Below are 14227 nucleotides of genomic sequence, written 5' to 3' on the forward strand. Positions count from 1 at the left end.
ACATCCCCAAAGCTGGTGGGCTGACTTCAAGCCACAAGCACAAAGGGCAGTGGGCCTGCTGAGGCCTGCATGTGAAAGGAGATGGTTCCTGCACCATGTCATGAGTCCCTCTGATTAGTAAAGCTAGAGACACAGAGAGTGAACAAGTGGCAAACGGGCAGCCAGGACGAGGGGTGGCACAAGAGAGAGAGATATGGAAAGAGAGCGAGTGAGGGAGAGGTGGGAAAAGAGGCCAAGACATATGGAAAGAGAGTGAGCGAGGGAGGGGTAACATGAGAGAGGGAGAGATGGAAAAAGGGTGAGTGAGTGAGAACACAGATAGGAAACATTGTGAGCTTGAGGGCAGAAAGCTTTGAAACAAAGTAATGTAATAATAGAGGGAATGATCTAGATCTATCACCTCTCATTTCCCAACAAAACCAGGAATGACAGGATTTCTGTCGTTTTCTACACGTATCAAATAATCTTCTTCCACAGTTCTTCTGCTTCAAAAAAAAGCCTGACACGCTTTGTTCAGAAGCAATCGAGGGCTGTGGTGATCAAAGACGTCCTCATGTAACTTATGCACCTTAAAACCTATGGTGCTTCCTAGAATTGATTAGTGAACAATTCCAGAGAATTGTGCAGGAACTATTAGGCTCCTGGCCAAGTTCCATGGAACGAAGTCCCACTTCTCGTCTGCGCATTGTGTTTTACAAGTCTCCTCCACACTCTGTGGCCTGTGATCTTTGCTGGGGCTTTCCCCATTATACACTTCCTCTGTGATCTCTATGGGTGGCACTAAGTTGTTCTGTCAGTGTTTTTTTAAGGGGCGGGTGGGAGGGGAGCTTTTTAAAAAAAATTTACTTTCACTGCTACTCCTTTTTTAAGATAATGGCAAAAGAACCAGAGGGGGAGGCGAGGATTTTTCTTTTTAAGCAGGAAGTTGTTATGATCTGGAATGCACTGCCTGAAACGGAGCAGATTCAATAATAACTTTCAAAAGGGAATTGGACAAATACTAGAAAAGGGCTGTGGGGATAGAGCAGGGGAGTGGGACTAATTGAATAGCTCTTTCAAAGGGCCGGCACAGGCACAATGGGCTGAATGGTCTCCTTCAATGGTTAAGATTCTGTGATTCCTCTGCTTCGGAGTTTCCTTGCCTCACGTTCTGTTTGAGAAGGTAGGTAGACTCCCTGGGGGAAATTTTATCCTAACCCGTCCGTCAGGAAACTGACAGGATCGAGTGTAATGCTAGTTTTCCACCCCACACAAAGTCAATGGAAAGTAATATTGGATGGGATGTAAAACCAGCATTCCACCCGATCCCGTGGGTCTCCCGGCCTGCAGGTTAGGTTCAAATTTATCCCCCACCGCCGCGCACCACCACCCCCCCCCACCCCACCCCCTCTGTGGCCTCTTGCAACATTGCCCTGCAGCCTGCCACACTTAAATGTACAAGCTGCCAAGCTAGCATTTTCTCCCTCCCTGCCTCCCCGTCACTTAGCACCTGGTCTCCCTGATGGGACAGTGAAGATCATGGACACGCCGTAGAGACAGTAACGGATGAAAACAGGAAGGTACGGCAAACTACAGCTTGGACTGCCGAGAGAGCATTTGGCTGCTAGTTCAGTATGACCTCAGCGCAGTCTAAAGTAGGGGGAAATCAGTTAATGAAAAAAGAGAAGGGATACTTGGGGGATTTCCACTTAGTTTGGAATTCACCCATGAACAGAGCTGGGACCACAAAGATTAGACATTCTGAGAAATGGCGAGAAGGACAATATTGTGATTATTATGCTCTTGAACTGAGATTTCTGCAGAGCTGGAAGTCCCCAAGTCCTTAGTTAAAATCTCAAGTCTTTGAAGATCACATCTGATAACAATAAAGTGGTAGCACACAGTGCAGAGCACCCTGACAGGAAAGTATTGAATTTCTAAACTGCAAAAACGAATGATGTGACATCCAACAAGGGTTTTTCTTCTCACTGTATTGCATGGAACATCTCCACAATTTTAAAATTAAAATGTTTTATTTTGTTACACAATTCAAGGTCTGCACTGAATACCTGATGCTCTGCATCGGTCATGAGCCAGTTATCTCACTGGAGGGCTCACAAGGGCGCAATCCGCTCTCCTCGCACTGTTAAGCCACGCTGGGGTATGGCTGTACAATGCCAGGCTGCTCATCAGTCCTTCACCCCAGTCACCATTCTTCACGAGTAAGCCTAGACGGTCAGAGTGGAATTTTACAGGCCACCAGCAGGGCCTCGAATGCGGTGGGTGGTTTAATCGGACAATTGGGTAAGCGTTGCCTGTGACTTTCTCTCCACTGATTTCCCTATCATGAGCGGTACACCAGTGATTATCTGTTAAGCTGCCTGCTGCATTTGAGGCTTCGATAGTGCCCTGGTGTTCTGGAAAATTCCACCCTAAGTGTCAACTGTAGGGCTAACAATCTGGAGCGGGAACCCTGGCTGTTTTATTTCGTTCTCCTCTCCGTACCTCAGGGTGCTGAAGCCAGTTGTAGCATCGCACCACCATTCTGGCCGAGGTCAGCTAACTAAACACATCTGAGGTCAAATCTGAGACGTGTCTAGCTCAGTATGAGCACAGGTGGTGCGTTTCTTGATCAGCTGTATCCCAAGCTAGGATTATAGCCTTGTGACGACTCTTACATATCCGTTACTCATCGTAATCTATTTCCTGCTTTCCCGTGGCATTGCTCAGGAGAAAGTCCGAGAATATTAGGTGATTGGCACATAGAACAATATTGCACCAAGCTGCCAATGTCTTCAGGTGGAGGGAAGGGTAGAGGGGAAAAAAAACCTGAGCACTATTGAACCTTGCTCAGGCTTGTGTCCAACATGCTACAATATCATACAAAATATTTAATTCCCCCTGTAAAATTAACTGTACTTGTGCAGGCATTATAACAACCAGCCATAGGTTTCAAATTTCATGTTTTATCGTTTCAGAATTTCACTGAGGTCTGTACATCAGAAGCTTTTTTAAGGCATATTTTTGTAATCAATGTTAGATGCTCAAATTCCTTATCCAGGTGGCTGAGAGTGTCCTGGGGCCATCATTATTGTCCCTCTGACCCGGCCACTAGGAAGGGAAAGAGAGCAGCGATGACCTTCCTTCATTTATCTGCACTTCTCTGAGGAGCCACCTGCCATCTACTCAGAGTCAAGTCCACAGTAATAAGACCGAGATTAGAAACTCAAGCGGATAATTGAAGGTGCACCCTCCACTGTCACAGCAGTGCTTCAGCACCCTGCTAAACCCTGTACAAATTTAGAAGCAAGGTGGCTGCTGTGCACTTGTCAAATCCATCAGAAAAGTGAAGGTCCCGTAAAATGGCAAATTCTGTTCAGTATCAAGATATTAAGAACTCAGACAGCCAGATGTGTGTTTACAACCTCATGAAGTGCTAATTGTAAAGCAGTCTTACCTTCTCTTCTACCCTATTAAGTCTAGCTCCAATTGTGTTCTTCCCCCTGTCCTGGCTCTTTTCTGAAATATACCATGAGAAGAAGAATGAACTCATTATTTGTTGCAGTATATTTTAAACGATTTCCCAGAAAGTGGCTACAATACATTTGGATAAATATTTTTACAACTGATAAGAATAAATTGCATCACAAACCTTCTGTAACTGTAAAGCTCATTAAAGTATCAAATTCACATTTCAAAATTATTTCTTCTCACCAAAGGGTCCCTGCTGCAAACTAGATTAGTTTTCAGGCTGGAATGGGCTGTTAAGTCTTAAGACTTGACAGCTGACTTGTAAGTTTAACCCCTTTAAACGGAATGCTCCAGGTAGGATGTAAAACCATTTCTCACCCATGGGAGATAAGGTAAGTCTGCATGTTGTTCACGCCAAGTCAGATAAGGCCAACCTAATAATAAATACAGTCCAATTACATGCAATGCAAAGCAAACATATTTAAGTGACTTGGCTGAACTTTTGTTTTTTGGGGGAATTTCTTTTTTGCGCCATTTAGGCTTCAGTACTGGGGAATGGTGGATCTTCCCTTTTTTTGCAGCCAGTGTCAACACAAGGACTGAAGGGTCAAGTGCAGCATGAGCTTGATGCAGAGTGAAGCTTCCTCTACACTGCTGCAACCTCAGAACGCTTACTGCCGACTGTTTTTGTGGAATATTTCCAAAGCAGCTTTCCTTGTGGCCTCTCTGAATGAGACTGACAGTTTAGTGCCAATAAATGCTGGATAACGTCTCAATCGGTACTATGGACTCGTGCATAAAACTGTACATAATTTGAGCAGGCACTACACTGCCCAAACTCGCCTCACTTAAGAATTCTTTCCCCATTGAATCTGGGTTGGATTCAATCCCAAATCCAAAATGAAGATCGGAGGTTTTTTTTCATTCCTCTCATTTTTCTGGCCATTTTCCTCCCTCCCCTCCTCCTCTTCTCTTGAAAGCATTGACTCCTGGCTGGGGTGTGGTTCCACAGGTGCTGGGCACGCTCTGATACCTCACCCAAGTAGCCAAGCATCACATGTAAGCTTAGGCAGTGAGTATTGACAGGCTGTTCCACTGTGGGGCATTACAGTCAAGTCTGACCATATCCTCCCTCTTCCAATGTCCAAACACTTGTACTTTCCAACAGGGATCATGAATAGGATTACTGGCTGTTTTTTCTCTCTCTAATCTAAAACTAATTGCAGCACTCCTACCCACCAGCCACTTAAATTTCCTCACCTGCACCCCAGAGCTACCCTCTAAACATTATCACCTCGAGAGGCCTTGCCTCATCCGAGGTTTCTAAAGTTTGATAAAGTGTCACATAATAGGCTTGTCAGCAAAGTTGTAGCCCATGGAATAAAAGGGACAGTGGCAGCATGGATACGAAATTGGCTAAGTGACAGGAAACAGGGAGTAGTGGCGAACGGTTGTTTATCGGACTGGAGGAAAGTATACAGTGGTGTTCCCCGGGGTCGGTACTAGGACCAGAGTTTTAGCGAATCGAATAACTGGGGGGTAGATAGGGCTTTAAACTAAATAAGGGGGGGTAGGATCCTGGTGGAGAGGAATCTAGAATGCTAAAGAGAAAAGACAAGGAAGCAGTGCAGGAAAGTGATTGGAGTAAGGATGGGACAGGAAAGGACAGAGCGTACAAACAAAGGAATGCACTAACAAATAAGGTCCGGGTAAGAAAAAATGGTAATAAGACAAATAGGGCCATAGTACAAAAAAATGTTAAAATGTCTAAAAATGTTAAAAAGACAAATCTAAAGGCGCTGTATCTGAATGCACGAAGCATTCCTAATAAGGTAGACGAATTAACAGCACAATAGATGTAAACAAATACGATTATAATTGCGATTACGGAGACATGGCTGCAGGGTGACCAAGGCTGGGAGCTGAATACCCAAGGATATTCGATGTTTAGGAAGGACAAGCGAAAAGGAAAAAGAGGTGGGGTGGCCTTGTTAGTAAAGGATGAAATCAGAGCAATAGAGAGAAAGGATATTCGCTCAGAAAATCAATATGTAGAATTAGTCTGGGTGGAGCTAAGAAGCACCAAGGGGCAGAAAACATTGGTGGGAGTTGTCTATAGGCCTCCAAACAGTAGTGGTAATGTAGGGGATGGCATCAAACAGGAAATTAGAGATGCATGTAACAAGGGTACTACAGTAATCATGGGTGACTTTAATCTACATATAGACTGGCCAAACCAAATTAGCAATAATACTGTGGAGCATGAATTCCTGGAGTGTGTACGAGATGGTTTTTTAGACCAATACGTTGAGGAGCCAACTAGGGAACAGGCTATCCTAGATTGGGTATTGTGCAATGAGAAGGGGTTAATTAATAATCTTGTTGTGCGAGGCCCTTTAGGGAAGAGTGACCATAACATGATAGAATTCTTCATTAAAATGGAAAGTGAAGAAGTCCAATCTGAAACTAGGGTCCTAAATCTAAACAAAGGAAACTACGATGGTATGAGGAGTGAGTTGGCTATGATAGATTGGGGAGCTTCATTAAAAGACATGACGGTGGATAGGCAATGGCTAACATTTAAGGAACAAATGCATGAATTGCAACAGTTATACATTCCTTTCTGGTGCAAAAACACAAAAGGAAAAGTGGTTAACAAAAGAAATTAAGGATAGTATTAGATCCAAAGAGGAGTCATATAAAGTTGCCAGAAAAAGTAGCAAGCCTGAGGATTGGGAGCAGTTTAGAGTTCAGCAAAAAAGGACCAAGAGATTGATTAAGAGGGGAAAAATAGAGTATGAGAGTAAACTTGCAAGGAACATAAAAGTGGACTGTAAAAGCTTCTACAAGTATGTAAAAAGAAAAAGATTAGTGAAGACAACTGTAGGCCCCTTACAGTCAGAAATGGGAGAATTTATAATGGGGAACAAGGAAATGGAGGAGCAGTTAAAAAAATACTTTGGTTCTGTCTTTACGGAAGAGGACACAAATAACTTCCCAGAAATGCTAGGGAACCAAGGGTCTAGTGAGAAGGAGGAATTAAAGGAAATTAGTATTAGTAAAAAAATAGTGCTAGAGAAATTAATGGGACTGAAAGCTGATAATTCCCCAGGGCCTGATAATCTGCATCCCAGAGTACTAAAAGAGGTAGCCATGGAAATAGTGGATGCATTGGTTGTCATCTTCCAAAATTCTATAGATTCTGAAACAGTTCCTACAGATTGGAGGGTGGCAAATGTAACCCCACTATTTAAAAAAGGAGGTGGAGAGAAAACAGGGAACCGGTTAGCCTAACATCAGTAGTAGGGAAAATGCTAGAGTCTATTATAAAGGATGTGATAACAGGACACTTAGAAAATATCAACGGGATTAGACAAAGTCAACATGGATTTATGAAAGGGAAATTGTGTTTGACAAACCTACTATAGTTTTTTGAGGATGTAACTGGTAGAATAGATAAGGGAGAACCAGTGGATGTGGTGTATTTAGAATTTCAGAAGGCATTTGATAAAGTCCCACATAAGAGGTTAGTGTGCAAAATTAAAGCACATGGGATTGGGGGTAATATACTGGCATGGACTGAAAATTGATTAACAGACAGGAAACAGAGAATAGGAATAAATGGGTCTTTTTCAGGGTGGCAGGCGGTGACTAGTGGGGTACCGCAGGGATTAGTTCTTGGGCCCCAGCTATTTACAATATTTATCAATGATTTGGATGAGGGAACCAAATGTAATACTTCCAAGTTTGCTGATGACACGAAACTAGGTGGGATTGTGAGTTGTGAGGAGGATGCAAAGAGGCTTCAAGGCGATTTAGACAAGTTGAGTGAGTGGGCAAATACATGGCAGATGCAGTATAATGTGGATAAATGTGAAGTTATCCACTTCGGTAGGAAAAACAGAAAGGTAGAGTATTATTTAAATGGTGCTAGATTGGGAAATGCTGATGTACAAAGGGACCTGAAAGCAAACATGCAGGTGCAGCAAGCAGTTAGGAAGGCAAATGGTATGTTGGTATTCATTGCAAGAGGATTTGAGTACAGGAGCAAGGATGTCTTACTACAGTTATACGGGGCCTTGGTGAGACCACACCTGGAGTACTGTATGCAGTTTTGGTCTCCTTACCTAAGAAAGGAGGGAGTGCAGCGAAGGTTCAGCAGACTGATTCCTGGGATGGCAGGACTGTTGTATGAGGAGAGATTGGGTCGACTAGGCCTGTATTCACTAGAGTTTAGAAGAATGAGAGGGGATCTCATTGAACGTATAAAATTCTGACAGGGCTAGACAGACTGGATGCAGGGAGGATGTTTCCCCTGGCTGGGGGGTCTAGAACGAGGGGTCACAGTCTCAGGATACAGGGTAGGACATTTAGGAATGAGATGAGGAGAAATTTCTTCACTCAGAGGGTGGTGAACCTGTGGAATTCTCTACCACAGAAGGCTGTGGAGGCTAAGTCACTGAATATATTTAAGGAGATAGATAGATTTCTAGACACAAAAGGCATCAAGGGGTATGGGGAGAGAGCGGGAATATGGTATTGAGATAGAGGATCAGCCATGATCATATTGAATGGCAGAGCAGGCTCGAAGGGCTGAATGGCCTACTCCTGCTCCTATTTTTCTATGCTTCTATGTTTCTATGACCACTGCTTTTCTCTGGATATATATTAATGACTTGGACTTGGGTGTACAGGGCATAATTTCAAAATTTGCAGCTGACACAAAACTTGGAAGTATAGTGAACAGTGAGGAGGATAGTGATAGACTTCACGAGGACATAGACAGGCTGATGGAATGGGCGGACACGTGGCAGATAAAATTTAACGCAGAAAAGTGCGAAGTGATACATTTTGGTAGGAAGAATGAGGAGAGGACATATAAACTAAATGGTACAATCCTGAAGGGAGTGCACGGACAGAGAAACCTGGGGTATATGTGCACAAATCATTGAAGGTGGCAGGGCAGGTTGAGAAAGCGGTTAAAAAAGCATACGGGATCCTGGGCTTTATAAATAGAGGCACAGAGTACAAAAACAAGGAAGTTATGATGAACCTTTATAAAATACTGGTTCGGCCTCAACTGGAGTATTGTGTCCAATTCTGGGCACTGCACTTTAGGAAAGATGTGAAGGCCTTAGAGAGGGTGCAGAAAAGATTTACAAGAATGGTTCCAGGGATGAGGGACTTCTGTTACATGGATAGACTGGAGAAGCTGGGGTTGTTCTCCTTAGAGCAGAGAAGGTTGAGAGGAAATTTGATAGGGGTGTTCAAAATCATGAGGGGTTTCGACAGAGTAGATGGAGAGAAACTGTTCCCATTGTCGGAAGGGTCAAGAACCAGAGGACACAGATTTAAGGAGATTGGCAGAAGAACCAAAGGTGACATGAGGAAAATCTTTTTTACGCAGCGAGTGGTTAGGATCTGGAATGCACTGCCTGAAAGGGTGGTGGAGGCAGATTCAATCGTGGCTTTCAAAAGGGAATTGGATAAATACCTGAAGGAAAAAAATTTGCAGCACTTCGGGGAACGGGCGGGAGAGTGGGACTAGCTGAAGTGCTCTTGCAGTGAGCCGGCACGGGCTCGATGGGCCAAATGGCTTCCTTTTGTGCTGTAACCATTCTAGGATTCTAACTTGGACAAAGCCATTGCCAATCGCTTCCTCGTCTCTCTGCTTCAAACTCCTCTACACTCACCCTTCACCCCTGGAAGAAAGTAATTGCCATCTCACTTTCCGGCCAGATGTGGAGTGGAGAGGCATTAGTACCCAGTTTACACCTGGTGGAGTCAGTACAATCTCCCCTAATGGCTCCGAAGCTGATCTGACTGGTCTCCCGAGTTCCACTCTTCACAAATTGCAACCCATTAAAAACTCTGTTGTCTCCATTCCATTCCACATCAAGTCATGCTTCCCTACAGCCCCTGGGTGCTCCACTCCCTGCAACCTCAACTGCCTTGACCCTACACTCTGGTACTCTCCCTATATCGCTCCATCCCTGGCTATCTCTCTCCCCTTTCTCAAAAGCCTCCTTAAAACCTAACTCTAGCATCAGCCGTGGCTCAGTTGGTTGCACCCTCACCCGAGTCAGAAGGTTGTGGGTTCAAGTCCAACTCCAGAGACTTGAGCACAAAAATCTAGGCTGACACTCCAGTGCAGTACTGAGGGAATGCTGCACTGTCGGAGGTGCCGTCTTTCGGATGAGACGTTAAACCGAGGCGCCGTCTGCTCTCTCAGGTGGACGTAAAAGGTCCCATGGCACTATTTCGAAGAAGAGTAGGGGAGTTATCCCCGGTGTCCTGGCCAATATTTATCCCTCAATCAACATCACTAAAATAGATTATCTGGTCATTAAAGAAAGACTTGCATTTATATAGCACCTTTCACGACCACCGGACGTCTCAAAGCACTTTATAGCCAATTAAGTACTTTTTGAAGTGGAGTCACTGTTATAATGTAGGAAACGCGGCAGCCAATTTGCGCACAGCAAGATCCCACAAACAGCAATGTGAAAATGACCAGATAATCTGTTTTTGGTATGTTGGTTGAGGGATAGATATTGGACAGGACACCGGGGATAACTCCCCTGCTCTTCTTCGAAATAGTGCCATGGGATCTTTTACGTCCACCTGAGAGAGCAGACGGGGCCTCGGTTTAATGTCTCATCCGAAAGACGGCACCTCCGACAGTGCAGCACTCCCTCAGCACTGCACTGGAGTGTCAGCCTAGCTTTTTTATGTGCTCAAGTCGCTGGAGTGGGACTTGAACCCACAGCCTTCTGACTCAGAGGCGAGTGTGCTACCAACTGAGCCACAGCTGGCACTATTATCACATTGCTATTTGTGGGAGCTTGCTGTGCGCAAATTGGCTGCTGCGTTTCCTACATTATAACAGTGACTACACTTCAAAAGGTACTTCATTGGCTGTAAAGCGCTTTGGGACGTCCGGTGGTTGTGAAAGGCAAGTCTTTCTTTCTTTGATCTTTCTTTCAGCACCCATTGCTAACCCTTCTCCCACGGTGGGGGTCCTGGTTATTCTTTTCTCACCACTGTGAAGCACTTTGAGATGTTTTATTATGTTAAAGGCGTTATTTAAGTGAAAATTATTGTAGTTGCTGTGATGTGCCCTGGCTGAGATTAACTAACTCAGCACAGACTGGAACTGAACTTGAGATCTCCCTGGTCTGTATGGCTCAACTGATCACATACATAACCCTTAGTCATTGGGGGTGGGCGGTGGGTGGCATAAGAACTATCCAACCTTCCCACACTAAAGATATACGTCCAACTCTTTTGTCAGACTGCATTGGTGGTTGATATAGTTACCTGAGACAGATAGGAACATCGTTGGTTTTCCTAAGGACTGGTCTAGTCTAGGAAATAAGATAAAAATTGAATTAACAATGAATACAGCAAAGAAATGATTTGATACTATACACAAAGCATAGTCAAAGACTTGGACCTAGAAATTCGGTGGGTTGTGCCACCAGTTAGCGCCTAAAGAGGGCACTCAGTGGCTTTAGCGCCACTGGCTGCGCCTCCCGCGATATTTAGCGGGGCGCTAATGGCGGCGTTAGTCTGTAGCGCTGCGCCACCACCGATGACGTCATCGGTGTGTGCAGCGCCCCGCTACTGCCCAGATCGCGATATTTGGTAGAGCCCGCCTCTGTAATGCCATTCGCAAATCGCGCCTGGTTCACGGGGCCTACCTGTGGCGGTAGTGGCGCAAATTAAGGTGGAGGTGCGGGGCGGCCATTTTTTCCGGTGGCCGCCTGCCAGCACCTCCGTCCCCGGCCTCCTGATCCCCCCCCGGGCAGTGCCGGCTGTGTCCCGAGAGGCCGGCACTTCTCCTCGGTGCCGGGCTCTTTTGCCGGCACTCGCGATCGGTCATCGTGCTGGTGCAGGCCCCTCCCCCTTAAGAAGGGGAGGAAGGCCTGCAGTACTGCAGCGCGCTGTGCCGCAGCGTGTGGCGCTGCGGCATGTTGCGCTGCGATATTCAGTTTCAGCGCCCCAAGAGGGACGCGGGGCGCCTCAAGCAGCGCCCCGCGTCCCTCTTGGGGCTCTCAAGCTGAATTTCCGGCGGGCGCAACGGCTCCGATCGCAGCGGTAATTCCGGCGCCCAGGCGAGCTTGGCGCCCCGTTTGGGGCTCCACCGAATTTCTAGGCCGTGGCATTTTAAACTATTCTAAATGAAGTGACACGATATCGATAAGAAACAGATACAATGGGGTAGAGTTTCCGCTTTGGGCGCAATCAGCGATCTGGATGCAAATTGCTAGTTTTGAGAAGGGTTTTTTCCGTCAAGTTTCCGCTCGAGCTCATTTGCATAACGCCAAACATAAAATCCGCCATGAACCAGCGCAATCAGGCTTTAAATTTCTTTAAAAAATATTCCTTGATATATTTAAGAGAGGTAACTTGGTGCAGTTTGGTTAATACAGCTGAAAATGGGTTTATCACAAAGAATAAGCATTTTTAATCAGAGCATCTTGTCGACCACCTGTAAGTAATCTGATTTCAAATAACTGAACTCTATACAGAACCATTGGTGTGCAGTAGTCAGATGCTTAATAAATTTTTAAAAATGATATTCAGAAGCTTTTAAAATGTGCTTATTAGTGTCCTTGCGACCAAAAGAATCAGCTTAATTTTAAGAACCTCCTCAAAAGCCTGCAAATGGGCACAATTAGCGGAAACTCCCAACGCTGATTAGTTCGACCTGGAGGTGTGGCCAGTTTTGTGGGTGGGCCGGCTTCTAGCGCAATATTTTTTTAACCAGTGCAAAAGATTGCGGAAACTCGATTTGCGCTGGACATAATTTGCGCTTGAACTTCCGCGATCTTTTGCACTGGTTTGGCCGATTTCAGGCGATTTGTGCTGGAAAAAAACAACACAACCCGGCGGAAACTCCAGGCCAACATGTATAAGATACAGATACAATGAAAGCTTGGATTCCCCTTTTAAAGTTTGGGTCTATGCACTGCTTCACAAATTCTCATTTTACATAATCTCCTGAATATCTAATACATGCAGGACGTTACAGTGAGTTTCTCAGTCTTGGTCAGACATACACAAAGACTTTGACTCCCTAGGTGGGTCAGGATGGAGTCCATGAGAAAGCAGACCCCACTTTGGCTCCTAATGTAAGGAGACAGGCAGTGAATTCGGTCCAACTCCTTCACAGCACTGATTGTAATGCCTGCAGTGTTCCTTACAGTGAAATAGCTCCACTGCCTGGTAACAATGAACACATGTGCAAAGGTTGGAGATATGTTAGTATTCTTCAAGTCTTATTTGATATTCTATTCTATTATTATTGCTTCAAATTTCTTCATGGTCATCGTGAGCCCTCATTTGGCCAACATAGCAGATTCAATCCTATGATGGGCAATCATTCAAGCTGCTCTTCCTCATCTCCTATTGCCAGTCATAGAGTGGCACTGGTGCCAGGCTAGCAGCAGCTCTCTGGCCAGCTTTCTCAGATGAGGAAGCGAACGGGGGGACAAGTTTTATTTTTATGTGCGTCTTGCTTACTCATTGCTGACTCAGTCCTGCTATCCAGCGCCAAATTCTTCTGATATGCTTGGGTCTGAAAAGTATGCAAACCATTTTTTGGGGAATAACGAATCCAGGGCCAATATGTATAATGTGCATTAAATGATGCTGCTCACTAACACTGGTCAGGTTACAAACAGGGGCCGTGGTTTCCTCTGGAATTTGGAGCACCATCATACAGCACACATTCGTCCATATACAAGTGGAGAGGCACTCTTGAGTTTCAGAAGAACTAGCCATTTCACTGAAGCCATTGTTTTCAGTCCCCACCACAAACTCCGTTCCCTAGCCACTGACTCCATCCCTCTCCCTAATATCTGTCTGAGACTGAACCACACTGTTCGCAACCTTGGTGTCATATTTGACCCTGAAATGAGCTTCTGACCACATATCCGTAGCATAACAAAGACCACCAATTCAACCTCCATAACATCGCCCTTCTCCACCCTTGCCTCAGCTCATCCGCTGCTGAAACCCTCATTCATGCCTTTGTTACCTCTAGACTTGACGATTCCAACGCACTCCTGGCTGGCCTCCCACATTCTACCCTACGTAAACCTGAGGTCATCCAAAACTCGGCTGCCCATGTCCTAACTCGCACCAAGTCCCGTTCGCCCATCACCCCTGTGCTCGCTGACCTACATTGGCTCCCAGTTAAGCAGCAACTCGATTTCAAAATTCTCATCCTTGTTTTCAAATCCCTCCGTGGCCTCGCCCCTTCCTATCTCTGTAATCTCCTCCAGCCCCACAACCCCCCGAGATATCTGCACACCTCTAATTCTGCCCTCTTGAGCATCCCTGATTATAATCACTCAACCATTGGTGGCCGTGCCTTCTGTTGCCTAGGCCCTAAGCGCTGGAATTCCCTGCCTAAACCTCTCCGCCTCGCTACCTCTCTTTCCTCCTTTAAGACGCTCCTTAAAACCTACCTCTTTGACCAAGCTTTTGGTCACCTGCCCTAATTTCTCCTTATGTAGCTTGGTGTCAAATGTTTTTGTCTTATAATACTCCTAGGCAGCACCTTGGAACGTTTTACTACATTAAAGGCGCTATATAAATACAAGTTGTTGTTGGTCACACACAGGTTTTTTGTGTTTGTATCTTCTCGCTCTTCCTTTGGAGAACAATGCGAAATAGTGGAAGGATTTGCAGGCTGATTAACAGTCCATGATGTGAACGCTCCTTCCATGACCATAAACATTCTTATATCAGCCGATGGGGTGGTTAG

At 45.3% G+C, this 14227-nt stretch overlaps 1 protein-coding gene across 2 annotated transcripts in view; it reads right to left on the minus strand.

The window, feature by feature from the left end:
* LOC147106616 (potassium voltage-gated channel subfamily KQT member 1) overlaps positions 1-14227 on the minus strand; it is a 932501-nt gene that overhangs the window by 258625 nt on the left and 659649 nt on the right. For both annotated transcript variants that reach the window (XM_086007627.1, XM_086007626.1), the window contains 2 exons: positions 10771-10817; positions 3437-3498 (listed from right to left, as the gene is read on the minus strand). In XM_086007627.1, the coding sequence (XP_085863753.1) occupies positions 3437-3498; positions 10771-10817 (109 nt within the window). The remainder of the gene's footprint in view (positions 1-3436; positions 3499-10770; positions 10818-14227) is intronic.

The sequence above is a fragment of the Somniosus microcephalus genome, chromosome 15, assembly GCF_052327205.1.
Source record: "Somniosus microcephalus isolate GS21.2 chromosome 15, FLI_Smic_1.0, whole genome shotgun sequence".
Classification (NCBI taxonomy): Eukaryota; Metazoa; Chordata; class Chondrichthyes; order Squaliformes; family Somniosidae; genus Somniosus; species Somniosus microcephalus.